This window comes from Manis pentadactyla, chromosome 4 (genome assembly GCF_030020395.1).
Source record: "Manis pentadactyla isolate mManPen7 chromosome 4, mManPen7.hap1, whole genome shotgun sequence".
In the NCBI taxonomy this organism is placed as follows: Eukaryota; Metazoa; Chordata; class Mammalia; order Pholidota; family Manidae; genus Manis; species Manis pentadactyla.
Window position 1 is genome coordinate 172,271,546 of NC_080022.1, and position 27,629 is coordinate 172,299,174.

Sequence of the window (27,629 nt, forward strand, 5' to 3'; positions counted from 1 at the left end):
CCCCACCTCTCTCTCCATTTGTGCCCCCTAAGCCCAGCTCCTGGGCTCCCAGGCAAGATGGGTCCCTACTAGGGTCTGGGATCTCTGATCTGTACTAGGGATCCCAAGAGCCAGAGACCTGAGATGTGTGGGGGTGGGTGATAAGGCCAGGGCATCCTTGCACCCACACTGGGAAGCTACAGGTCACTGAGGAGCAGGAATGGAGGCAGGAAACCCCTTCCAGGGTCCTATGTTTCCTCAGCGACCCAGGACTTCTGCTGGGGATGAGGAAGCTGCCTCTGGCTCGTGACAGCACCACTCAGCTCTATTTTGGGTCCAGGAGAGGTGAGAAGGCGATTTCCCGGGAGGCATTGACATCAATGCTGGGCATGGGTAACTCCTCCCCCCACCCCGAACCCCAGCCACCTGCCGCTCTAGACCCAGATGCTCAGTAAGGCTGAGCCAATTGCTCCTTCGCTCTGGAGACATCTTGGAAACCTTTTCCAAGGTGTAAGGTGAAGGGGCTCCTGGGAATGACGACCTACTATAGGACATTCCCTGGAAACCCACGATTACCCAAGGGGAGATTGCACTCCTCATTTCAGAGGCAGGGAAACGGAGGCTCCAAGAGGCTGCATGCGCTTCCCAATGTCACATATTTGGTCAGTGGGAGGTGCACCCTGAACTCCAAGGCCCCACTATTCTCTGGCCCCTCTATTGCCCCCTTTGCCTTCCATCTGAGACCTAGAGGGGACTGGTCCTTCTGGTCCCTCTCTCTCACCCTCCAGCTCTGTTTGGCACCCCCGCACCATCAGGGTGAGTCTGTCCTGTCCACCAGCGCCATGCTCCAGGGCCACATCAGTGAGCCCTGATCCAGGGTGCCTCCCAAAAGGGTAGGTAGGGTTTGTTATTTCACACTGGAGGGCCCTGGGCCTGAGGCAGTCTGGATCCTTGCCCCCAGCATGCCCAAGACCACATGGCAAGCACAGTCTGTAGTCTGGGCCTCCTCGGCCGAGGCACATTCCTACCACTTCTGTGAGCCTGGCTCCTTGGGCCTCCTGTTGGGAAGATGTTCCTCACCTCTGGAGTGACTCCTCTCTGGTGGCAACCTGGGCCAGCTCCAGTTGGGGCTCAATCATATGGCCCCTCAGCCCCAAGCAGTCCCTTATTTCCCTGGGTTCCCCCGCTCCAAGCAGGCCCAGCTGGACAGCGGGACTCTCCCTGACCACACTCCACTGCCCAGTCTGGGGTCGCCTCTGCATCTTGTCCTCTGTGTCAGCTCGGCTACAGGTGTGTGCCTTTCCCATGCCAGGAAGCTTGCTCCGTTTCCCTTACCTGAGGTCTGGAGCTGTGGAGACAGGCTCTCCTCAAACCGGAGGCTGTGTTTGATGCCCCCCTCTGGGTCACTCCTGCTGAGAGAACTGTTAAACTCTGGCTCCCACCCCCAGCCTCCCCCTTGGGAGCCCCCCTCAGGAGGCCTGGGGCCCCCTCCTCCCACAGTCCTTGCTGCCCTTCAGCCAGTTCTTCCCTCAAATTTTCCAGCATAGGGGCCAAGACCTAGTGACAGCAGCTGCAGGTAAGGGAGGGGTGTTGGCTGTCTTCAGCCCTGGGGTGGCATAACGGGTGAGGATCCCTGCCAACAGAGGCTGTTCAGGCCCTGTGCCCAGTCTGCGAGGCCTGCAGCAGAGACCACACCAGGCAAGAAGGGTAGTGTGATGGGTAAGAGCAGGACTCAGGGGTCCCAACCCTGTTTTATTGCTGTGTGACCATGAGCAAGTCCCCAGCCCCTCTGAGCCCGTTGCCTCATCTGTGAAGGGGTGGTTAGAAAAGCCCGCCCTCACAGTGCTGCTGGGGGATAAATGGGCAGGCGAGCCCGCAGTGCTCAGGGCAGTGCCTGGTGCACAGAGGGGGCTCACTCAACCTGGGCTCGCACTGTGCAATCCTTAAGGTGCTGAGAAAACCAGCTTCCTGGACCTCATCCAGGAACCAAGGGACTCATTTGTAGCTGCCCCCCGCCCGCCTCCCCACTGCCCAGCACATGGAGAGACTGTGTGTCACCCGGTGTTGAAGGGTGGGGAGAGTGGAAATGCCCACAGCATTGCACAGGAAGTTCTTTCTGCTTCCTTCCTGATTCTAGCCCAGTACAGTCCGTTCCACCAGAGAGGACCACTCGGACCATCTGAATAGCCCTCTGTGGGAAGCCTTGTGCTCTGTCTTCATTGTCCAAGTAACCCTCTCTTCAATCTCTGAAGTTTGGAGGCCTCCCCTCAGGGAGGAGTTGGAATTTTGTAGGGCACAGATCTAGCCTTACCCCCCAGGGCCCAATATGCTATTCAGCAGGGTGCAACACCCACCCCACTGGACTTTTTCTTCTGTGAAAGGGCTCCTGGAGTTCTGGGGGAACCAGTTGTTGGAAAGGGGGGGTTGTCTCACAGAGCCTCTTCGTAGCTTCATCCACAAATTTACTCTGGAGATGGGGACGCAGTAAGGGGGTGCCTGCTGAGGTGGGAGGTTAGTGAAAATGAGCTCTACTGAAGTGTCAGGAGGCAGGTCAAGGGGGCGTGTGGTGGGGTGATAAAGTCAGCTGAGCGTTTATAAAGCACCAAGTTCTGTCAAGCACCTACCAATGTATCTAATTCAGTTATTGCAACTTCCTAGTGAGGTGACAACTAGAATTACCTCAATTTTCCAGATTATGAAAACAGTTTTAGGTGTTTGCCAAAGGTCACAGAGTTAAGTGGCAGGATCAGATTTGAACTCAGGCCTGTGTGGCCTGAATGCTTACACTACAGGGTTCATGGAGAACATGAGGCATTCTTGCTGTCAGTGAGGGGTATTCCAGGGTCATTCTGGCTGGACTGGGCTGGGGGTGGGGGTGGGGGTGGGGCGGGGGAGGTGGGGTGGCTGTAAGGGGAGGATGGCCAGCAGGGAGGGTGACCTGAGACTGCTTGGGATGACTGAGAGGCAGCAGTTATGGCTAGGTGGAGAGGGGGAGCCAGCCTCAGACAGACAGATGGGCTACTAGGGAAGGTGGTCTGAGGCTGGTGGTGGCAGGACAGAAGGGATGCAAGGGGTTATTGGTGGGCACGGTATTTATTGTGGGAAGGAAGCACCCTTGAAGTCATCTCATCCACTCATCTTACTTGTAGATGAGGAAGCCGAGGCCCAGTGCAGTACCAGTGCAGTAGAGGGACTCGCCCAAAGTCACACAGGGTTGGGGGTACTGCTGGACCTCCCACCTTGCACAGGTGAAGATTAGAATTCAGAAGGGATCCAGGGTTGGAGCTATCAATTTAGGTCACCTGTGCAGAGAGGCGAATGAACCAGGGCACAGAGGTGAGGACAAAAGTCCTAGGCCCACATCTGGGGGAGCAGGGAGGCCTGGAGGGCTAGGTTAGGGTTCTAGGAGCCATCTGAGGGCAGAGAGAGGGCTTGCTAAGTACATGTGGTGGAGGAGGGAGGGAAGTGGTCTAATGTGGGGGTCACTGGGAGCAGGGGAGCCCAGTTTCAAGAAGGTGGGAAAAGAAAAGGAACCTGCTCTTGGTAATTACCAGCTAGCTCCCCAGTAACCTTGGAACAGACAATCCGCGGAGTGGTTCAGGCCGAGCCACCGCGGCTTGGAAGGGCGAGGAGATGCAGAGGGGGGCAGCGGCTGCTGACGGCAGGCAGGAGCCGGAGGCAGGAGGGACGCTGCTTCAAGCTGCTGAACAGAGCCAAGGGCTTTCCAGTAGGTTTCAGGCAGAGGGAGGGAGAGGTGGCGGATTGGAGAAACGGACAAGGCCGGCTGGGGTCGGCCAGAGCGCCCAGGACAGCGTGACTTGGGGAGAACGCACACGGCTTTCTTTGCCGAGGAAGCAAGTGGAAGGAGCCAGAGGGGCTTAATTCAAGTCAAATAGGGCTCAGGTGGCCTGGGTTCGCCTCCCATTTATATCCTGGAGGTTGGAACAGAGCCTCGCTGTAGAGGTGATGTCCTGGCCAAGATGTGACACCCAAGGTCACCACTGCAGGTGGGGGCAGGAGGGGCAGACCACAGTCAGACATGAAGTCCTGGCCAGATGGTGATGAGGGCGTCAGAACCTGGTGCCTCAGGCTTTGGTGAGCAGCCCATGAGGCCATCGGGGGTCTGAGAAAGGTGGGCAGGGAAGCTCCTCATCCAGCGGGAAAGGAAGTGGGGGACGAGGCACCCGTGACAGAGAGTCACAGCATTGTCTGGGTCCCCGGGAGAGGGCCCCCAGCAGAAAAGCTCATCAGGGCAAAGGAGTTTCTCAGAGTGCACAGCGGGCAGCAGAGGCGAGGGAGTGCCCTCGGGGGCCTGGACAGGTGCAGCCCCTCCTCCCAGCCCTCAGGGCTAGGCTGCCGGAGGTGGTGGCGCTCCCAGGGGCTCCCACTTGGAGGCAGCTCCCGTCCCACCATCCAGTTATCTCGTCCACTTCTGAGGGTCCCTCAGCCTTGCTTGGGTCACTGGGGGCAGATCAAGGCCTGACACACTGCACTCCAGCCCCTTCTCTTTGCTATTTGTTATTAATTTGTTTACAGTTCTTGAACCAAGATAATTGTGAAATTTAATAGGAATGGCATAAAAGGCTAAACATGACCTCTTTGAGGGTTGCACAGTTGCTCCATTTCCAGGCTAACAACTCAGGTCCTCACCCACAGCTAGGCCCCCCTTTCTTCCTCCAAAATGAGACACAGAATAGCACCAGGCTTCTGGTAGCTTCAACATTTAAAGAAACAAACACACAGAGGCAGAGAAAGGTGAGAAGAACCACAGCACAAAATATAATAAAAAGAAAGTGGTTCAAGAATCAATAGCAAACCCATCTCCGTCTTGAGATTAGTGGCTTGGCTGAAAGAAAAGTGGGGGAGGTCCTTGGGGAAGGAGGGAGGAGGGTGATGCAGAAGTTGGCAAGTGAGCCACTGACCCTGGGACTAGTAACTCTAGGTGGGCAGCCAAGACGGAGGCAGGGTAGAGCTGGTAAGAGTCCCCAAAGGGGGTGCTGGCTCTGTCTTGGGCCCAGGGCAAAAGGCAGTGCTGGGCTCCCACTAAGGGCCTGGGGAAGAAGTTCTCTAATTGCCACAAACCAGCCCCTCCTCTGCTTCGTATGTTCCTGAGGATCTGTGTGCACGCGCGTGGGGGGCTGGGGGAGGGGACACAACAGGCATTTCAGAAGGCAGGAGAGCCACATGCTTGCAGGAAGGGAGGCTGCGGTGGGGGGTGGGGAATACAAGCAATGAGCCCTCTTGCCTCTGGCAAGTGCCTGCAGAGGAACATGAAGCCAGGCCAGGGCTCCTGCTGCCCCAGCTTCTTTGTGGTCCCTCCCTATGCCAACCTTGTCTCGGCCTCCTGGCATGGGCAGCTGGCATGGCTGAACAACCCATCCTGGATTGCCACCTGGTCAGGACTATGGCTGGAGGTAGAGGTGGAGAGGGCAGCCCCCAGCCCACACTCTCCTGGCCCTACCCCAAGTCCTGGCAGGTGGGAGGCCTGGATCTGTTGGCCCCACAGAGCTCGACCACAACTGTTCGTTTGGCCTCTGAGCACCAGGTCGGGTACTCCTTCTGGTTCCTTTGGGGGGGCCTGCGGTGCTGCTGCTCTTGTGGCTGGTCGGCCCTGGCCAGGTGGGCAGCACCCTGCATGAGTGTAACTTGTGTCTGTATCTGGCCCTTGAGTTCAGAGCTGCCGTGTATCCCAGGGGGACTCACAGGAGCAGTTCTCAGCTGCTGCTGGGCAGGGGCTGGGGCTGGGGCTGGGAGACAGGGAAGCAGGGAACTGGGAGAGGCTGGGGGGCCCAGAGCCATTGGGAGCAGCTGGCTCCCCCACTGGCTGGCAGAGGGTCAGGGAGAGAGGTGGAGTGGCTCTCTGCGGGGCTTCCTGGGGGCTGCATGCCCACAGCTGAGTGCAGGTGGGCTGACAGCTGGCCTGGAGCTGTGGGGCAGCTGGAGAGCTGGTCAGCCTGCCGGGAGACAGGCCCAGGGGCTGCATACTCAGAATCCTCACATCCTGGGGGCCATCCTCCCCCAAGCCAGGGGGGCCGTGTGGCCCAGAACTCTGCTGGCCTGCCTGTGGGCTGCCAGGAGCAGGGGTCTGGGAAGGAGATGCAGGTCTGTGGGTGGCACAAGGCCTGAGGCCTGGACGCATGGCTTGGAAGGGGAAAGGAGAGGCAATGCCTGTCACTGGTTGTCCTGGTGGCACAGGGGCTGGAGGCTCTTGGGACAAAGAAGGAGGCCTCTGGCCAGGACACCCCTGGCCTCTTTTCAGCACTGCTACTAGGGAACTGAACCTTCCTCTTATGGCCAACAAGTGCCAGGTCCGTACCAGAGACAGGGTCTGCAAAACCAGAGATGGTCAGGAGGCACTGGTGAGCAGGGCTCCTGGACACTGGTGTCCCTGGGGGGTCCACAATGACATCAACCAACCCCCCCACCTCCTGGCAGCTTGTTTCTGGTCCAGGTGTCTTGCCAGCTCCCACAGGTTCAGCTGATGCCTTCATGTCACCCACCATCCCATCCAGTCCTGGGGTGCCTGGGGCCCGGTGGTCATCTTCCTCCCTCATTCTGGGAGATGCTGCCCTGCAATGGGAGGGCTGGCTGGCAGGTGGAGTCTCAGCATACTGAGGGTTACAATCTGAAACTGGGGAGCCTGGCTGCCTGTGGGGACAGAAACATCCATGCAGCTCAACTCCAGAAGAGGCAGCAAGTTGGGAGCCTCCCAGAAGGAGGTTTAAGGGGAAGATGGGGTGGGGTGCATGACCATTCTGGGACATGGCATGCTGCCTCCTCTGGGGCCTGTGAGAGGCCTGCTTTTTGGGGTGACCCTGCAGTGCCGTTTGTGCCTCTCTCAGCTCTACAGCCTATGGTTGGGGTTGGCTAGAGAACAAGTTAGAGGCTGTTCCATTTAATAACTTCATAGAGGAGGCTGTGCCTTTAGGCAGATAGAGAAAACAGCATACAGCCTGGCTGTCCAAGCTGCGCCCAGGGAGGGAGACCCACAGTGGAGACTTGAGTTGAGGGGGAGCCACAGCAATGTGGTGAGCAGGGGGAGGCTGGGCACAGAGGGTCCTGGGATCCCACTGAATGCCCTAAAATCTTTTCTAGAGAGGCAGAAAGACTTTGCTGTTCACCCGTCTGGGAAGGACCAGGAATCTGCCTCCCCACCTTGAGAAGGCCAGAGAGGTACATCACTACCAGCAGCAACTGAAGTGCTCTCCCCACCACCCCAACCACCAGGGTCCCACTCTGGGCCGTGCCCAATCCCGACAGTCACAAGTGGATATTTCTCCCCACCCTCCCAATATAAACAGGACAGAGGATGGTGAGAAAGACAAAACGCCACAGGCTGGTCCTTGCTGTTGCCGACCGGAAGGCTCCCTCCCACCCAGAGAGCAGAAGAGGGAGACCTGGCTGGAGACTCACCCAGGGAGGCTGGCCTGGGAGGGAATGTTTGCCAAACTGTGGCTGAGCTGGGCGATGATCCGATCGACTTCTGCATACAGATGGCCTTCTAGGGCAAAGCCCTGGTGCCGGGCACTCTGGAGATGCTGCCCAGGGTGAAAGGAAGCACAGGGCATTAGACAAGGCCGGGGTGGGATGCAAGCGGGGAGAGCCGGGCGGGGGCTCTGTCAGAGCAGCGGCTCAGCAGGGAGGGGCTCACCCCACACAGCTCCCCAAAGGCCTCCTGGCAGCACTCGCAGTAACCCTTCCTCCTCCTGGGTGTGGCACGGGCAGCTGATCCAGGGCTGGGCTCCCGGTTCTTGGGTTCTCTGGGGAGGGAACAGGGTGTGGGAGAGAGAGGTCACTGCTGGGGCCCTTGGACGGGGAAGGACTGAAACCGCCCTGGAGCCGGGCAGGCCCACAGGCTGCTGTGCTTGGCACTGCCTATCCAGGGGAGGCACTGAGGCACTGACTCCCTTCCCTGCCCACACATCTCAAACCACAGGTGAGGACGAGTAATGGAGGCAGCAAGAACCCCTCATGGGACAATGCAGCTCTGTGCTCACACCCAAGCCCACATTCATCTGACCTGCAGATAAAAGGGCAGAGGCCTCAGCAGCAGCTGGGGACAGCACTGCCCTCGCCCTCCTCTCCAGGGAATGTCACCTTGCCCTGGTTCAGTCTGTCTTCTCCCTCATGCTGAGCTGTCCCTTACACAGCTGCCACCTTCCCTGAATACTTTCAGATCTCTTTGTCAAACTTGACTTCTTGCCTGAATTTTAGTCTCATATTTCTAATGGCCTTTAGGGCACTGCTATTTTGCTGTCCAACTCAACAAGTCAGAAATATTCCCCATTCAGGACTTCCTAAGTATGATACAAAACCCAGAAAATAGGAAAAAAAGCTGATAAATTCAACTACATGCAAATTTGAAAAATGTATGCATGGCAAAGAACATAAGCAAAATTAAAAGATAAGCTACGAACTGGGGGACGGGAAAATATTTATGACACAAAGGGCTCATCTGCTAATACACAAACAGCTCCTTTCACATCAATAACTGAAAAAAACGGCAAAGGATATGAAGAAAGTTCACACATGGGATTCCAATACTCAGATGCATGCAAACATACTTGACCTCATGCACAACAGAAAAAAAAGAAAGTGAAAAAATTACATTAAGATAGAGTTTTTAATCTCTCAGATTGATGGAGGTCAGTAAGTCATCTTGCAGTGTTAGCATGGGGATGAGGAGACAGGCTCCTGTCCAGGGCAGAGGGACTGTACGGTGGAATCACCTCCACGAAAAGCAACTTGGCCATGTTTATCAACATTGTAAATGCAGGAACCATTTGACCCTGCACATTTCCACTTTTTACAAATTAATTCCACAAATATATTTGAACAATTGTAAATTCACTCTGAGCGAGACTGTTCACTGCAGCATGGTTTATAATAACAAACAACTGGAGATAATCTAAGCACCTATTAGTTAGACTAGTTAAATAAAGTACAATAAGCCTGTACAATGGAACACCCCGCAGCCATACAAAGGAATGAGGATGTTTTCTAGGTGCCAATAGGAAATTAATCTAAAATAGATTTAGTGGGTAAAGCACAATCCAGCACAGCAAGTATTATAAGCTACTTTTCATGCAGGAAGAGGGAAGGACACACGGTATTCTTCTCTACATATGAACCATCCTGGAGCCTGGAGGGTGGGTGTGGGATACAGGCTTTTCATTTAAAAACCTTTGAAACTCTTGAATTATCAAGAAAAATAATTGTAAAAATTTTTTTAAGTTGAACATTTCCTCCTACAGACTTTCTACACATACACACACAAGTATACACAACACTGAGCCAACCCCGTCCCTATGCCCCTCAGGTGCTCCATATTCTTGCCTTTATAACCTCTTGGCTCCTCTGCGCCCCCAGGGCCATCCCAGGCGTGCACATACCAGCCCCGAGCCGGGCCACCCCTGGCTGCCTCTCTGGTACCCCTGGCAGCTTCTGGGAAGGGCATGAAGGACCCTGGGACTTCAGCTCGTTCTCTGCCTCCTGCCCGCTGCACCTATGGCCCCCTCCCTTTCTGTTTTCCCTTCCATTTGCACTGTGCCCTGCTCCCGTGGCCTCGTCCCTTGGACCTCGTGCTGTGAGTCTGCCTTGTCATACTTTCCTGGTCTATAAACCAGTCATGTGGCCTAGAAGTTAGAAAGGGTCTGAGAAGGCATCTAGTCCACTGCCTGAGCCTCATTCCTTCTGCACTTTGCTCAGTGAGGGTTCACGTTCTCACACATCTGCAGAGTAGGAATACCAATAAGCTGACAAGCCACTCTGGGCCACATAATGCAGTGGGTCCCCCAGACCCCCTTTAGCTATTCCTGGCGTTTAGCCCCAAAGACTCAAACTCTGATGTGCACTGAGGTCACTCAGGGTGCTGGCAGCTTTTGGGGCTCCTTCATCAGAGATTGTGATTCTGTAGCTGTGGAGTCCAGGAACCTGCATTTTTAATGGGGCCCCAGGGGTCTCTGATGAGGGTGGACTCTAGATATGAGTTTCAGAAACTAGCCTACTGCCCTCTGGGCACAAGTCAGATTCTTCAGTAGGGATAGAGAGTAACACCAAATAAAACGGATGAACATTTCTAGTGTCTCTCTTCTCTGGGCTACGTTCCCAGAATAGACTGCCTAAGGAGCTAACACATGGCCAGTCCCAAATCTGAGCAGCAGGCCCCTGAGGGGAAGGATTTTGGCCTATAATCAGCCCTTGTACTCATAAGCCAGAAAAACCCACCTGGTATGGTGTGAGCTGCCTGGGGTCGTCAGGGCCTCAAAGGGACTTGCATCTTTGGGTCCCAGAAAATTAATTTCAGGAAAGGATTTAAACTGATGGTGGAAAGGACGAAACTTCCTGAAACACAGAAAACTCCCACTTTTGACTACAGTGGGGAAGAGAAAGGAGGAGAAGGGGGGCCAGCCCAACTCCCCAGAATACCAGTCCTGATAAAGGAGACTCTCACCTGCACGTCTTAGGTTCCCAACTGCTTGTCATCTTCACTAGGTTAAATTAGTACCTATGCCCCCACTACTTTTCCAGCCTCTTTACCCTCAGTGCTTCAGCTGAATCCTGTAACCAGCCTGAGCTGGGAGGAACGAGTGGCTTTATCCCATTTTATAAAAGAGGAAACAATGCCTAAATGTCCTCTGACTTGCTTGAGGGCTCACAACTCCTGAGTGGCCAAGGCCAGACCAGAAGCTACGTCTCCTGACTCCTGATCTACCTTTTGGTTTTGTTTCTTGACCCTAAACCACTGCTGAGGACTCTGGCCTGGCAGAACCTAAATGGAAGAATGTTTAAACCATAAGAGGAACATTTTTGCTCTGGGTTGGTCCTCTGTTCCATCTGAGGGGTAGTGTTCTGAACCAAAGACAGAGGCATAGTGACGGCTCTAGATTGTCAAATCTTTGCCTCACGTTGTCCACATTCAAGAGACTTTCAGAGCCAGGTCTGGTGATTTGTGGATACTCAGCGAGCCCTGCTGCTGCTGCTGCCAAGCACACTGTGTCTGGCTGCAATGGCCTGTGCTCCAGGGGAGTGCAGGCAATGGGCTCCTGGGTGGCACGGTGAGAGCCCTATAGCCTCAGGAGTAAATAACAAATGGGTCTTTTTGGGTCCTGAAGGAGGAAGTGCCCTACACAGCCCTGGTAGCCTCCCCCCGAGCCCCCATACCCTTCTTCATCCTCAATATTGTTTTGCTTCTGTTTAGGCTGGGAAGTTGAGGATGGTAGACCGTCGGGCTTGGAAGAGCACCTGCTTCAGAGCAGCACTTAGAAAGAATCACAGGAAACCTGAGCTCCATTTGCATCTCCTCTCTTGCCTGATGCCAGGAGTACACAAACACATGCCCCCTCCAGGAAGAGTGACATCACCTGTGCCTGTGAGGCCCTGGCAGTGTCTCTCAGCCACTATAAATGAGTCATGACTACCTGCATTTAACTGGTAGTGACGCAGTGGCTGGTGGGGACATGAACCCCACCCCAATGGAACTGGAGAGGGCACTGTGTTACCCTCCCTGTGTCCTTTCCACTCACTCCTGGACCACCAAAGCCAACTCTGTGCTGTGTGCAGGCGCCAAGAAGGGAACCTGGGCCTGTCTAGGTGGATAGGCGTGCCACGGTCCAGTGCTGGTCTTAGCTGCCTGCCTGAGGCCAAGGGATCCAGAAATCTCTGGTTCCAGGAGTCTCTGCTGAGCATACATGGGCTTTTTCTCTTTTAGGGTACTTAGCGATAATTATAGATTCACACAGGCTTTGGACCTAGTACTTACTGAAGAGGCAGTGATAACCCAAGTGGCCAACAGCTTGTCAGGTTATCATCCATGTGACCCTCCTACACTAGGTAAGCAGGGCCCTGGTAGTGGACAGACAAGGCAGTGGAGAGGCACCAGGCAGGACAGTCAGGACACCTGGGTTCTAGCCTCTGGTGGAGATTCATTAGCACAGTGGCTGTGTATGTGTCTCCTAACTGCTCTAACCTCAGTTTCCCCATTGGGAAGAGGATGGATTCTCCTCATGCTATTTTGTACCCAGGGCTGTCATGACACAACACGTGCCAGAAAAGGTTCTGCACAGCAAAGAGAAAGGTTTCATCAATACAAGGTGGTCTAATGAGGGCATCGCCAATACTGCCCAGGTGCCCTCACTCTGGCTGACATGACAGTACTGGCACTGCTCTGGGCCAGCAACGCCTCACAGTAAGCCTGTCGCCTGGGGGGAACGAGGAGCAATAAGAGCCTGGATGGGACATGGGGAGCTCACAAAATCAGAGCATTAAAAAGGAGGTAATTCACACACAGGGTCACTAACCTCTGACTCATGACCAAGAGGAGTGCCAACTGTGCAGTGCCACCTTCAGAGGCTCCTCCTGCTCTGTGAGACTTCGCCATGACAGGGGGAGAAAGCGGCTTCTGGGGAAGACGAAGGTGCAGGGCTGAGGGGCTCCAAGACCCTGAGCCAGCTTGGGGCCCCTGAACACCTCTCTTCCATGAGGGCCTGGCAGAGGTGAGGGGAGGAAGAGGAGGCCCCACATACCTGCTCTCATCTTCGATCTTGAGGAATGGTGCCTTCAGTCTGGCCACTGAAAAGAACAGTGCACACGTTAGCCATGTGTTGCCTGGTGCAGGGCCTGCACAACATGCACAGGAAATGCTCCATGGGCGAGGCTCTGCCAAAGCCTAAGAGCCTCCTCAAGCAGGTGCCCATGCCTCCCCAAGGTGTGCCTTTCCATCTAACTGAGGCAGGGCCCCCATTCCCATCTCTTCCAGCCACTACCCTGGGAGGAAGAGTTCCATTACTGTGGGGAGAGGCTGCAGGCGACCCGGGATACTAGAAGTGTCCTCCCTCAGCAGGACACAGAGCCATCCTGCACGTGGGTTCTCGAGGCTGGGAGCTGACCACAAGGAACCTGGCTGGGTGGGAGTAAGCCAGCGTCTGCTGCTCTCTGCTAAAAGCCTCTGATCCCTCCCAGACCTTTACTCCTGGTGTGTCAGAATCCCGGGGCCTGAGAACACTCCCTGGCAGAACTCTTCATGAAGACCCTGGGTATTTTGTGGGGGGAGCAAGTGGAAGAGAGCTAAAGAGTATTAAGAGATGTTAGCAGAAAGAAGGCAAAAAAAAATTAAATATGAAATCTGGTTCCTGAAAAAATAGGGCAAAGTGTGTGGGGAAGACATATTTGGAGTCCATTAATCAAGAGATTCATCCCTCACTAGCTAGTTATTTGCATAGTTTACAAAATCTCTTAAAAGAACCACTTCTAGCTTCCCACGGTGACCAGAAGTCCCGCCGAAGTGGCAGCCGGGGCAGGCTGGAAGCCCAGGCAGAGCCCAGCCACCGACCCCCCAGAGGCTGCCACCAGTGCCCAAGCAAAAAGCAGCTTTCCTCTTTGGGTGGCAGCAGCTCCCATTAATTACTATTTGGGGGAGATTCATCTTTGTAATTAACTGAGACAGTGATTAAAATCAATTCCCCCACAGATTTCCTTGAATTTTGAACATGAGAGGTGCCAAGTGACTTTTCTTAGCTCCTGCTTGTGCACGAATAAATGCCACTTAAAGAGCATCTTTGGAACACACAGGGGAGAAACTCTCCGGCTAAGAGGAGCTGGGAAACGGCCTGTCAATCTGCCTGTTTGTCAATTTCAGTAGTGTGGCATTTCCAAAAGAGGTAGGCAGCTGTCAAACTGCCCACCACACACTGCTCCTGAATCAGAAGGAAAAGAATGCTGAACTTCAATCCCCAGGAACAGCCAGAGGACACAGGAGCCAGAGTGACTGCATGGGGCCCTGGCTCTAAAGAGAGGCCCCAGCCCAGCAGCTAGACTTTCTCTTTGATGGTCCACTCCCACCGCTCTCCTTTCTGAAGCTCAGGCCCTGGAAACACAATGGGGCAACACAACCTGGACTTGCTTCCTGCCTCAGAAAACTGAGCAGATGCTGCCACAGAGGGAGTCGTGGAGAGGCATTCAGGAAGGGAGGGATTGCAATCAGACAAGGAAAAGCTACCACACTGACCTTTCCGTGTTCTTGACTCTGCTGGACATGTTCCCTGAATGGAAGAGGAAAATAGGTTAAGGATGTGAGGGAGCCAGAGGGCCGAGGAACTAGGCCTGGGGAGCTGAGTCGCTGGTCGCTGCGTGTCTGCCCCACTTTGCTTCCTGCTGTCGGCTGGGGCCTGAGCCAGAGCATAGGCAAGCACAATGGCTCCCTCTGCCTCCCCAGGGACACGATGAGGGGTGAGCACTGTGTGAAGCTCACTGACAGATGACCATGAAGAAGGAATGCAGGACTGAGCAATGAGCAAGGGCTGCGGAGCCCCACAGGCCCGGGTGGGATGGAGCCGGGATGTGATGGCCCACCAGATGGAGCCCAAATGAAATCAAAGATGGTACCGGGCCTGACACAGGGCAGGTGCTCACTAAATGGCAATTTGCATTTTTTAGGCACTGCTGCCCTCCAGGTCAGCTTACAAGACAGGTGAAGACAATGCCTTTTGCTTTCTTGTCTTGCATACTCTGACTCTGTTGGTCAAAACCAGTGTTTAGGCCAAGGTCACACAAAGCTAGTATTAAAAACCAAATAGAATACATGAAGAAATCAAGAGTTCAGGGTGGGGGAATGAGAGAGTCAGTGGGTCCATGACTCCCTGGGCCTCTGGGTCCAAGGGGGTTCAGTCTCCTCCAGGGCAAACATAACCCAAAGAAACTTTCCATACCCCCTTGCATATCAGCAGATTGCACCCAGAAGTCACTCCAAAGGACTCCCAAAATCTGAAAAATAGATTATTAAATGGACAAAGCAAAGTAAAAAATACTGTGCCTTTGCACAGAAGGGGAGTTTTTTTTTACATAACTCCTCATATGTGCACAGGTCCTGGAAAGATACCTGAGCAACTGCTCCCGTTATCTCAGGAGGAGTTTGGTGGCTCAGAGACTGAAGTTGCAGGGAGAGACTGTCACTGTTTGCCCTGCTCAGTTGTGAACAATACAAATATTTAGCAGCATCAGCAAAACCCCCGAGATTCCCAGGGTGTGGACCGAGGGCCTGAAGCCATCTGGTGTGGGTGCAGCTCCTGCTCCTGGGTGCCAGGCCCCTGGGTGGACCTGTTGGGCTTAATCCGGCCTCAGACTCAGGCGTATGGAGACACCATGGCTTTGAATCAGCCTGGACTCTCTTCACATGTGGTAACACAGCTCTTAACTCCAGCAAAGGAAGGAAAAGCCAAACAAGAGTTCGGAAGATGATAGCTATTTCAAACCATGACACCCCCCATCCTTACTCATGCGATCTGCAGGATCACTCCCAGGCCCAGAGCTGTCCCCAGAATGGCAACCTGGCCCACAGGCCATGAGCATTTATGTTTTATGTAGGCCAGAACCACCCACAGGCAGTCCACAGCCTAGGCCGCAGTGAAGGCGTCATGCACCATGGGAGATTTGCAGGTAGCCCAGGGAATACAGAAGACAGGCAATGCAGGCTGTGGGTGCCAGGGACGAGCTAACCAAGAGGCCGCACCCTCATACTTTTTCAAAGAAGGCCAGAAAGAGATGGCTTAGCTGGGTCCTGGATTCACCAAAGTTGTCATGGACCCCAGTTTGCCAACCATTTCCCTTTGGGCCAGCAGGACCTACCTCTGGCTTCTTTGGCCCTTGTTTCCTCACACATAAAGCATCAAGAGATAGCTGCTGCACATGCACCATCATTTCTGTGGAGGAAAGAGAGGGCTGCGGCGAAAGGCTTCCTCCACTTGTCTCCCCAGCACAGCTCCTTCCTGGGGCTGGGGACCAAACTTCTCGGCCCACCCAGCCCACTGGATCACACCGGCCTTGCCTGCCACCTTCTGGCTCTGTGTCACCTCTGCCCCTGCTGATGATAAAGGGCTGGGTCTTCTAACCCTGGAAAAGTATCTAAGCTTGCTTCAGGCTCTTTTGCAACATCAATTACAACATACAGGAGGTGCCTTCTGGCTCACAGGGCTTTATGGTACCACTGAGGAGCTGCTTCCGTGGGAAGACAAGCCATCTGAGCTACTCAGATGCGGCCTGAGAGGGAAGACCCAGCAGGAGCTTCCCTAACACACCAGAAGGCAGGAGATGAGATCAAGTCAGAAACGACTGATTTTCCAGTAGTGATGGAGCCCCACATCCCGACAGTGACCTTCTGGAGCACAGTTCTCTGACCAGTCAGCAGACCTCAGACTCCCACAGTGCATTAGCGAAAACTGCAGACTCAAAGGAGGCCAGTCACTGCCAGCCAAACTGGGACAGCTGATCTAGGGTCAATTTATCACACCCTGCAGACAGCGGGTTATAGTGTAAGGCAACCCTATAGGAAAGAGAGACCATGAATTTCAGCTGGGTCAAACTAGGTTGGAATGTGGGCCACGTTACTTGTTCCTGGAGAGACTGGATAATCTACTTAATCCCCCTGAGGCTTAACTTCTTCATCTGTACAATGGGCAGACGACTGCGGTGAGGATGAGGTAATCCTTAGCACAGAGGAAATAGCTGCTAAGTGGTTATGGATATTAGGGTTGCTGCCTTATTTCTTATTTGTGGAACATGATCATCCTACCAGCTTGAGGAGAGTGGTGTGCGGGTTAAACAAAACAGCACTTTCCAGTCTGCGCTCTGCTAACCATGTCTGCTGGTTGCCACACCCTCCCCACTGTCCAGGATCAACATGGTAACTGAGTCCACCTGGCTGCCAACTAGCTCACGGGACCTGGTCCCTCTACCAGCAGGCGTTCTGGTCTGCCACCAACTCTCCCCTCCACCGGCGCCCCAGGTGACAACAGTACCGTCCACATGCAGAACCCCGACTCCCCAGGAGCGGGCACTGGTCAGGAGGCTGCCGCTCCCGCTCCCGCCGCCGCCGCTCCCCTGGAAAGATGAGGCAGAGTTCAGACAGGACCAGAGTCTCCCCAAGGCCTGAACACTACAGGGACAGGCTGTTCTGGCTTTGGGGAGCCCTGGGTCATTCACATGGAGGGATGTTGTGGGGAGTCTACCCTAACCCCCTGGGAAGACCCCGTTCTCCTTAAGGGCTGGGCTGCTCATCTGCCTATCTGCTCTGTGACCAGGAAGGAACACAGCTGTCTGTCGGGAGGACAGTTAAGCCCACAATAAACACCAGTGACCACGACGCAGCAGGAAACCATGCTGGCTGCCGATGTTTCCACCTCACTGCTTGCGCCTGTCAACAGCCCCTCCCTCGTCACAGCCAAAGCGTCCATCTTGATGACACTTCAGCGACTCCTCTCACAAGATCAGATTAACTCCTCCTCCCACCACTTCACTTTTAATGGCCCTGGATTCTCACAAAAGGGATAAACAGCTACTTTTATCCCGTATCTAGGAAATGATGTACTAAGTCTGGCTTATGTGCAGAGCAGCTATGTCCCATAATATCCCGAGGTTCTCTTAGTAGGCTCTAGAGTTGGAAAGATCAAGGAATCAAATTCTGCCTCTACCACTGACACCCTGGCCAACTGGACAAATTACTTAACTTCTCTGAGCTTCACTCCCTCCTTTTTAAGAAGGAGATAATGACAATACCCCTTCTGTGCGTTTTGTTTCGGTACTTCAGGAGAACCTGAGATGCAAGGCTCAATCGCTCTGTGTGCCAGGTATCCGCCCCCGGCCCATCGCCCTCAGCTCACCTGGTTCCCGATGGCCTTCTGCAGCAGCTCCTTCCCTCTGCTCATGAGCACCTGCCAGGAAGAAAAGAGCGATGAGGAATGCTGCAGAGCCCACCCGTGCACAGATGCTTACACAGGAACTGGACAGGGTGGGTCTTGAAGTCATTTCTTGCAAAGCTGGGAACAGTGACAGCTAAGGAGTGGCAGAAATGAGGGGATAGGGAACCTTTTGGAGGTAAAGGTACAGCCACACCCAAGTCCTGCACCCTGGAGAGAAGGGCATTCTGAGTGCACCTGAAGCCAAAGTGTTACAAATGTCCCAAGACCTCCTTCAAGAGTCACGGCACTTTCCCGCGGCTAGGCTCAGTCAGGCCACTTCCAGCAGGGCCTATCTGGTTCACAGAGGACAGCTATTGTTTCTGGGCCTCTGACTCTGAAGTCCCATAAAGAGTGAACACACATCATAGAGGGGACAGCATGGAGTAACACGTTGTTGAGGTGTCAGGTCGAGAGCTATGATAAAATAGTTCCAGCCCATGAATTCAAACGAGAGATTAAATTAAACCGGATGCACCTAAAACTACAGACTGCTTTGAAGGACTCACTGAGCTGGCCTTCCTTTGCTTACAGAACATACCTTTCCTACCCTACAAGGTTCTTACCAAGGCTGCGGGTTTCTGTGAAGGCCTGGGATGGTCGCCTTTTGGATCAGCCGTGGATGGCGTTTCCACTCCGGCCTCGCTGGGGCTGGGGCGGCCTCTATGGCTTGTCCCGCTGCTCTCTGCCTTCGCCTCCCTGCGGCTGGACACGATGTAACTTACTTCTTTGCTCAGAAAACCCTCAATTACCTGAAACCAGATCACAGAAGTGGCTGAAAACCAAAAGGCAGATGTAGAATCATCAATATTGAGAGGCTGGGGAAAGGAATCTTGGCTGCCAGAAGTCCCAGAATCAATGTCTTTAAAGAGACCAAATGCAGTTGTGTACTGAGCCCCCAAGAAGACACCATCCTGGAACACAACAGCACAGCAGGTTTATATATATATATATAAAATACAGGATTTAATACAGGATTTTTTCTCCTGAACTGCTGCTCCCAGCAGCAGCAAGCCAAAAGCTTTGAGTTTTTTGATCAGTTTGAGTTTGCACAAAGCAGGACCATATTGAAGGAGCCGGGCAGGATTATAAGTAGCTTAGTTAGGCCATGATTTGTCTGTGAAAATACTCTGGGACACTCGGACGCTGCTTCTGTAATCTTGACCACACTACCAAAAGGAGCCCAAAGTACGAAACAAAAGTGTTACAGCTACTACTCAGCTGCATAGGTATCTGCTCACCCTGCCCACCTGCCCACATGGGCACTGAGAGGGTCTGACCCATATTTGTATCCAAGAGCCCAACTCAGTTCCTGAACAGCCAGCTCCAGCACAACACTGAAAATAGGAATGGATGGTGTCTCCAAAGTGTGCCTGGGTGAGACACTTGGCACTTAGTTTAAAAAAAAAAAAGTAAAGTTCCTCAAAAAGCTGAACACGGATTACCATCTAACCCAGCAATTTACTAAGTATATGCCCAAAAGAACTGAAAACAGGGACTTGAACAGATTATTTGTACACCTGTGTTCATTGCAGCATTATTCACAATAGCCAAAAAGTGGAAATAACTCAAGTGTCCATCTGCAGACCAAGGGTCCATCAGTGGATAAGCAGAAGTGGTATACACACACTGTGGACTATCAGTCAGACATAAAGTGAAATGAAGCTGTGATACATGTTACAACATGAATGGACCTTGAAAACATTATGCTAAGTGAAATAAGCCAGTCCCCAAAGGACCGATTATCAGTGATTCCACAGATATGAGGTATCTAGGACAAACGCACAGAGACAGAAAGCAGATCAGAGTTAAGGGGACAGGGGAAGGGAAATGGGGAGTTAACAGTGTCTGTTTGGAATGAAAGTTTTGGGAAGAGTAGTGATGGTTATGCAGCAGTCTGGATGTAGTTAATGCCAATGAACCGTTCACTTAAAATTGGTTAAAACAGCATATTTTATGTTATATTTTACCACAATTTAAAAAATCTTTGAAAGTTATGCCTTGAAGGCATATGCCTACCTTCTGTAATAGAGCAAAAACAAATGCTAGAGGGTGCGATGCAGCAACGATTATCCTACATAGATGTGGTTGATCGTTTAATGGCTGCACATTCCCCCCGGCCTGGTACACCCTCTCCTTGGTGATGTGACTCTGCTGTTCCTCCCATCAGGATGTGGAGCCTGTTTTTCCATCCCCTTGAATCAAACTCATTTTGAACAGTGTAATGTGGTGAAAATAATATCTGTGAGTTCCAGAGCCCAAGCTGCAAGAGACCCTGTCACTTCTCCCTTCGCCTTCTGGGAAAGCCACCCTGTGAGACTGCTGTGTGACATGGCTGGTCTGTATATACAGCTTACTGTATATACAACGGCATACAGTGTATCTAGGAGGTTCTCATATAATGTACATGAAGGCAGCTGACACCAACTGCCAGAAGAGTGAGTGATGTCCTTTCAGGCCAGATGACCCTCCAGCCAAATGCAGCTGCAGAAGAAGCCCTGACGAAACCTGCAGAGAAATGCCCCAGCCAATCCACAGAACAGTGAGAAAGCATCAGTTATTTTAAGCCTGATTCTGGGGTGGTTTTCTACACAGCAAAGGTTAAATGACAGAATGGACTAAGAGTTCAAAAGGTAATTCTGCGCCAGTCTGGGTGCATAATCGTCATTCAGTCCATCCTCACTGCTAACTTTCTACCTCCCTGAGTTTCTGTTAGTTTGACAGCAAAGAGCCTCTGTATTCTAAGTCTAGTCAAGCAGTTTCCCTAGTTATCCACCTCTCCTGGGCCAAGCACTATCAACCTATTTTCTAACACAAGAGATACCCATCTCAACCCCTTACTAAAAGAATCATATGACATATATATACTTTAAAAATATTTTAAAGGACTCAACTATAGCAAATGCTTTCTTACCCAGAGATGTTTTTACCACAGTGATATTTAAAATCACAAAAATTTAGAAATAATCTGAATATCCATAGGTTAACAGCTAAGTAAATCAATAATCCACCCTAAAGAATATTATATTCTTATTACAAATAATGCATGTGAGAAGCAATGATAGGAAAGTGCTAATGCTTTAAGGTTACAGGGAAAAAGTTGATAATTGAAAATGTATTCATGATCATAGCTACAAAGAAGATAAGCATTAAAAAAAATAATAATAATAGAGGCAGAAGTCGATGAGTGGTCACCCCAGGCTGGGGATGTTGAGAGGAAATGGGGAGTGACTGACAATGGGTACAGGTTCCTTTTTTGGAGGGTGATGAACATGTTCTAAAACTGTCAGCAACTGTATTTCAATAAAAAAGTAAAAAATATATTATTAAAAATTTCTTAGCATTGGCTGTGTTATACCATTTGCACATCTCTGTGAATGTATTAAAAATCACTGGACTGTACTTTAAATGAGTTAATTGTATGGTATGTGAATTGTATCTCAATAAAGCTGTGGAAGAAAGAAAGAAAAGAGAAGAAAAAAGCATCAAAATGATGGCTGTCAATGGAGCAGTTCCAGGTTCTCTAAAATTTCTAGAGTGAACAGATGTTTTTCTAATTAGGAATAAATTTAACTATTTATAAAAAAGTTATACTTCAAAGAGCTTTGGGAAATGTAGTAATACCACTGAAGATAACTGGAAGCCATAAACGTAATCCCCCTCCAGCTCCTGCCGTACAACCCCCAAAGGCACATGGTAGCACAGGAGAGAAGCAGGTTACAGACCCCACCCAGCTGCTGGATGGCCCCTGTCAGATACTGAAGATTCTTGCCAGCAGGCAGATCCAAGTAAAAGGACTTTCCAGAAAAGGGCTGTCTTCTAGCATCTGGTGAGCTCTTCCGGCATTTTTTCAGACAACTGGAAACTCCCAGCTGAGCCCCTAAAAACAACAGCAGAGAGGAACAAAGTGAGAAGCCTGGAGTAAGAGTGTCCTGCAGCTCTCACCCCCAGCCTGTGTGTGCTGCGCCCTAGTGAGGCCCCGCGCACACAAAGATGAATGCGAGACCAGTGTTCCTACCTGCAGGAACCTCAGGTATGGAGAAACCAGAGACCTATACATCAATGGAGGGAATGTAAAGTGGTGCAGCTGCTTTGGAAAAGTTTGCTGGTTCTCAAAATGTTAAACATAAAATTAACACATGACCCAGAAATCCCGTTCCCAGGCACGTGTCCCAGAGGAATGAAAACATATGTTCAGATAAAAACTTGTGCAAGAATGGTCATAGCAGTGATATTCATTTTAGCCAAATAGTGGAAATAATTCAAATGTAAATAAAATGGAAGCAAAATGTGGTACACTGTACAATGGAATATTACTTGGCAATAAAAAGGAATGAGCTGCTAATACATACTACAACAAGTATGAACCTCAAAAACATGCTAAGTGAGAAAGACCAGACACAGAAGATAACATACTGTGTGACTGCATTTGTAGGAAAGGAAAAATATATAGTGACGGAAACTAGATTAGTACTTGCTTACTGCTGGGGGTGGGAATCAGGAAAGATCCAAATAGGCATGAGTTTCTTTTAGGGAATATGAAAATACTCTAAAGCATCTCACTGTACATAAATTTTACATCAAAAGGGAAAAACTATAAACAAATATGAACTTATAGTCAATGAAATGCATGAAAGGTACTCATGTCTACAAGTTAGTTGAAATATATCAAAAACAAGATGGATATGTAACAAAGCAAGTATATAAAATGTCCATGGTAAAATCTAAGCAGTATGCCTCTCAGCCCTCCCTGTAAAATTCTTTCAACTTTGTTGCAGGCTTGAAAACTTTCATAATAAAATGTTAAAACCTGAAGAGACAAAAAAGAATTTAAGGGTGAAAAATATTGAAGATAGCACAGAAGTTCTAAAATACATTTAGTAAGAGTCCCTGAAGACAAAAACTAAAACAAAAAATGCTAAAAAACTGTAAGAAAACTTTCCTGAAATAAAAAAAGTATGTTTGAAATCAATATACTTATAAAGCATATCACATACTTGAAAAAATTGACCCAGAATGACCAATACCAAGGTATAGTTAGTAAAACTGCTGGACCTTAAATGAGGGGGTTGGGTGAAATATTTTAGAAAATCTAAAACTCTTTGATCCATGAATTCCTGCATCTCTCCTATCTGCTGCCCAGGATGACTTTCAACTGGACCTCCTCCAGGTAACCCTGCTTGCCGTAATGAGATAGTTTTCTTTTTCTGAGTTCCATATTACTTATTGTCTATCCTCTTAGTATTTTCAGCTTCACATTCTTGTTTACTCTTTGAGGGTAAAGCTCTGGCCTCCTCATTGGACTAGGAACTATTTAGGGAAGAGATTTTGACTTATACATCATTTTCATTATGCTTAAACCTAGCCTACTCTCCTGTTCTCCCATCCTCAGATGGTACCTGACCCACAAGCACTTACCTTCTGGTCCCACAAACCTCCCTCCTCCTCAAATTCCTAGGTATGGAGACAGAAAATACTGGAAAGTGGGCTCACTATTTCCCAGAGAAGCTCTTACTTGTGAGTCCTGCCTCTGCGTCTTACTAGCTGTGGAACTCTGGGCAAGTCACAATCTCAATTGGTACCTCTGAATCTCTATTTCTTTATCTTGGAAATAGTGATAATAAATACCCACCCCCATGGGCAGTCCAAATGGAGTGAATAAAATATTGTAAACGGTGTCAGGTAATGACATCAAGGGGATATTCAAGTACTTAATAGGCGCCACCCACTCAGAACTGAGACTGGCCAGAAACATCTGGTATAGCCATACCAGGAGTATGCCCCTGAATGTCAGACCTGGCCATTATTATAACTGTACCCAATAAACGATCTAAGTTAATGGGACTGGTGATGAGCCTTATCCTCATCACGTGCCTCCGACACCACAAGGTGACTGCAAGGTGAATGAAACCAATCCCACATAAGGCACATTGTCAAGATAGTTTAGGACACTGAGGAGAAAGAGGGGACTTTGGCTTCACTTCAGGCAACACTCAAAGACCAGGTAACTCAAATCCTCCCTAATACAAAGTACCTAAAAATACTAACTAAAATATAAACACAAATCCTGCTTAACTTCTAAGTCCACAAAATAAATAAATAAGAGGATTCTGCAAGTGCTCAACATGATGAGAAAACTGAAAACCACATTGATGAAAGCAATGCTGACTGTCTTGAAGGAGTCTGGGGGCTAAAAGCAAAGGGCTGGGGATTGAAGAGCCAGATGGGCCCAGGAGACAGGGTCTTTTTCCAGCCTCCAGTGGGGAGTTAGAATCGAGAACTCCTGTATGAACCTAGAAGAAAAGGTAAATCAGAAAATAATCCACCCACCAGAAGAAAGAAAAAGGAATACTGTCTCTTAGCCCAGGCTCTACATGCAAAGAAAGTCTCTGAGAATTCGTAACTACAAGCCTCTCAAGAGTTTGGAATTCAAATCCATGCTACTAATGTGGCCTAAGAACCCATTACCACCACGACCAAACAGAGAAATTAATATAAAAAGTAATCCCAGCTAGTAACACCTTGGCATATCTCAGAAACAAATGCAAAACAATTCTGAGATACATAGCTTAGTTCAGGGCTCCCAGAATTTCCTCAGATGAGCTTCAAACAGAATGATCAGATAAAAACTAAAAGGTAAATATTTAAACTATGAGCATTTAAAATGCTGAGGAAATCTATGGATTTTATATGATTGAATAATTATTCAAGAATGAGGGCAAAATTAAGATATTTTTCAAACAAAACCAGACAGTTTATCCCCAACCAATTCTTACTAAAGGACTTCTCATAGGTGTACTTTGGAAAGACAGAAACTGAACCCAGAAAGAAGGACTGAAATGCTAAAAAATTGGTGAAAATATGTATAAATCTAACAATTATTGACTGTAGAAAATAATGATGACTGGTTTGGTAGTAAAAAAGCAATAATAACAATATTGTAGCTCAATAGCAATAATGCTAGATGGGGGTTGGGGTGGTTCAGTCTAGGCTCAGGCAGGTATTCAGGAGGAAGATAGAAATATATATATCAGACTTTGCCATAGCATCCTGGAAGTTAAAAGAAGATGGAACGTGTCTTCAAAATTCTGAGAGAAAACTATTTTCAACCTAGAACTCTACTTCACTAATCTGTCATTCAAATGTAAGGTGGAATAAAGAGTTGTCAGACTTGTACAGTCTTGAAAAACTTACTTGTCATGTACCCGTTTCTCAGGAAGCTATACTAGAAGATGTACTCTACCAAAATGAGGAAGTACATGGAGAGGAAAATATGGAATTGAGAACACAGAGGATCCTATGCAGGAAATAAGCAAAGAGAATTCCACAGAATGATGGCAACCCTAGATCAAATCAGTGCAACAGGCCCAGTGCACAGCTGGACCAGACTGAGTACTAAGATAAATGGTTTCAGAAGCTATGTTTCCTAAAGGAGAAACTGATAGATTCTCTGATGAGCCTCCAAGTATTGAGAGAAGGTTTATAGTTTGGGTAGTTTGGACATGAATTCATGATCCATACATAGAGAGCAAAGCATATTTCCTAGTTTACTATATGGCTCACTTGTGAATAATCTTCACAGAGTCATAATAATGTAAATACCAAAATGACAGAACAAAAATTACTACATATATACTGGGAGGATGAGAGAAGAGGAAGGAAATGTGTGTGTGTTTCTCTGTGGTGCAGAGAAGTCGGGGGAGAGAAAAAAGACCTTTATCATCCATATTAGAAAGTCAACAGATACAATTTAAAATTGAAAAAAGCAGTATGAGCATGTTTTTAAAAAATAAGGTAAATACTAGAATAAACATCTAAAAGGGCTGTAAGTGGTTGCACCCTGGGGAGGGAGAATCAGGGGCTTATGAAAGGAGGAGCAGGTCCCACTTGATTTTTTTTGTGTGAGAGATCTTGGCCTTTTAAACAATGTAACCATAAAACTGTAATGAAAATGAAAAAACCCTCTAAAATTCACACATAGTCATGTTATAGAGAATTTTCAGAACAAATATAGAGAATAATCTAAAATATTCTAAAGAGAAAAGCAGGTCACTTACAAAGTAACTAGAATCAGATCGACATCAATTCTCAACAGCATCTACTTTTTGCAAGAAGAAAATACTGTAATTTTTTAATGTAGAAGGAAAAGAGCTTTGACTCAAGAATTTTATTACAAGGGTGAAATAATTATATTCTAAGGTATACAAGCCTCAGAAAGTTTATTACACAAGCCCACTTTTGAAAAGTCTTGGAGACAGTTCTGCAGCAAAAAGATAAAGAGATCCAGAAAAAAAAAAAAAGACATGGGGAGGAAAAATAAACAACTTAGTAAAGGGTATTACTGTTTCAAAGGCAACAACCAAATAGCATTTATCTGTAACAATCCAGGACTAACACTAAAAGAGAGGGGAGGCGGAGTTTTGACGGAAGTGACCATGTGCTCAAATACTTATCTAATTGGGTTGGGGTGTTTAAGTTTATCGATGAACTTATGAATTTTATGATAAAATAATCATGAATATGAGTTTTACTCTATCCCGACTCTCCATTTGTCTGCTAATCTTGTTCATAGTATTAGACTGAAAGCTCTTGTTTGACCTTCATCCTAAATGATCCATGAAATCCCTCCACATACACACCCACAAAACCAAACCCCAACAGGGCTAACATTTCCCCGCCACCCCCCTACCCCAAGGGAGGCCGGGGTAGGAGTAGCAACTTTGACCGCGCATCCCCGTTACCTACCTAGGTCCGGAGCCCGGAGCCTACTCTCGGCCATGGAACTTTCCAGCTCAAGACAATCGTCGCCTGAGAAAGGACAAAACTGCAGATGAACCACCTTCGTTAACCTTCGGCCTTCCACCATACCCCCGCCTCCCAAATCCCGCACAATTCCCCACGCGGCTCTCTGAAAGGCAGGACTCAACCCACACGCCATCTCATCTCCCGCACCCCCTCCCAGCCCGGTGTCCCGGTGTCCCGCAGTCCCTCCGCCCCCTCACACTCCCCAACCCCTGTGGCCTCTGGGCCACCCTGTGTACACTTCGGGTCCTGTGCCTCCCTCCAGGGCCTCCGCTCCCTTTGGACCTCTGTCCCCTCGACTCCTGTGACCCCTCCTCGGCTCCTCTACCTCCCCTGATTCTGCACTTATCTGCTCCCCAATTCCTGTGCTCATTCCCGACCCCGAATCCTCTCTGCAACTCGTACGACCCCTTTCGCCTTCCGACTCCTTCTTCCCCCTACCGGCCTCCGTACCCTTTTTCTCGGCTCCCTCCTCAAACTCTCCACTCCTTCTCGGCCTCCGTACCTCTTTTTCAAGGCCTCCGTGCTACCTTCACGGGCTCCGTGAGCTTTCAGACTCTCGAACCTCGGTTGTTGTTCCGCCGCTACAATATCATTCTCTAGGCGCCCCGGTCGCGGTTTCTGTTTAAATTTCCTGTCGGCTCCGCCTCTAACACGACGTAGAAGCTGCGAGAGCTGAGCTACGGTAGCGCAGGGAGGACAATATTAACTCAGCAACTACTCCTTTCTCCACACCCCCAAAAGTTTTCGGTTCCGTTTTTTAAAGCCGTCTCCTATTTCTTGGCTTTTCATTGGGTAGAGATAGTACTCTGCGCCTTAATAGTCTGGAAGCGGGGGACTAGTGGTAACGTCTTAGTGATTCTTCACATTGTGGTTTGAAGTGCCGAGGAGGTCGAGAATAAATAACAAAATAAGCCTAACACTTACAAAGCATTGACAATTTACATAAAGATTTCACACATTATTTCATCTTCACATCTTTGTCTGCCCTTTCTCCACTTAACCACCCAACAAAGAAATTCTCAAAAGAGATGTCTCCATTCCTTACTTCGCATCTTTTCTTCTGCTCACTTTGATCTTCGTCTCTCCACTAAAACTATGCTTATCCAGGTAAACTGTGAC

At 49.8% G+C, this 27,629-nt stretch overlaps 1 protein-coding gene across 3 annotated transcripts; it reads right to left on the minus strand.

The window, feature by feature from the left end:
• Nucleotides 1-4,731: 4,731 nt before the first annotated feature.
• Nucleotides 4,732-27,629, minus strand: DBF4B (DBF4 zinc finger B). 3 transcript variants are annotated; one of them, XM_036882890.2, is made up of 13 exons: nucleotides 27,013-27,629; nucleotides 26,451-26,513; nucleotides 21,431-21,585; nucleotides 18,272-18,457; nucleotides 17,631-17,681; nucleotides 16,770-16,851; nucleotides 15,601-15,674; nucleotides 13,985-14,018; nucleotides 12,504-12,549; nucleotides 10,207-10,323; nucleotides 7,631-7,739; nucleotides 7,393-7,517; nucleotides 4,732-6,627 (listed from the first exon to the last, which is right to left on the minus strand). In XM_036882890.2, exons 2-13 carry the CDS (start codon nucleotides 26,482-26,484, stop codon nucleotides 5,694-5,696), a joined length of 1,947 nt encoding a protein of 648 aa, XP_036738785.2. In that variant the 5' UTR covers nucleotides 26,485-26,513; nucleotides 27,013-27,629; the 3' UTR covers nucleotides 4,732-5,693. The 3 variants fall into 3 exon arrangements, with proteins under 3 accessions (XP_036738785.2, XP_036738783.2, XP_036738787.2); XM_036882888.2 differs by lacking the exon at nucleotides 27,013-27,629 and adding an exon at nucleotides 26,853-26,911; XM_036882892.2 differs by lacking the exons at nucleotides 18,272-18,457; nucleotides 27,013-27,629 and adding an exon at nucleotides 26,853-26,911.

Coding starts and splice junctions, on each gene's coding strand:
- DBF4B (XM_036882888.2), bottom strand. CDS start 26,880: ATGAGCACAGGAATTGGGGAGCAGATAA. Junction 17,682..18,271: donor CACAGAAACCCGCAGCCTTG/GTAAGAACCTTG, acceptor TCTTCCTGGCAG/GTGCTCATGAGCAGAGGGAA. Junction 12,550..13,984: donor AGAGTCAAGAACACGGAAAG/GTCAGTGTGGTA, acceptor TGTTCTTTTCAG/TGGCCAGACTGAAGGCACCA.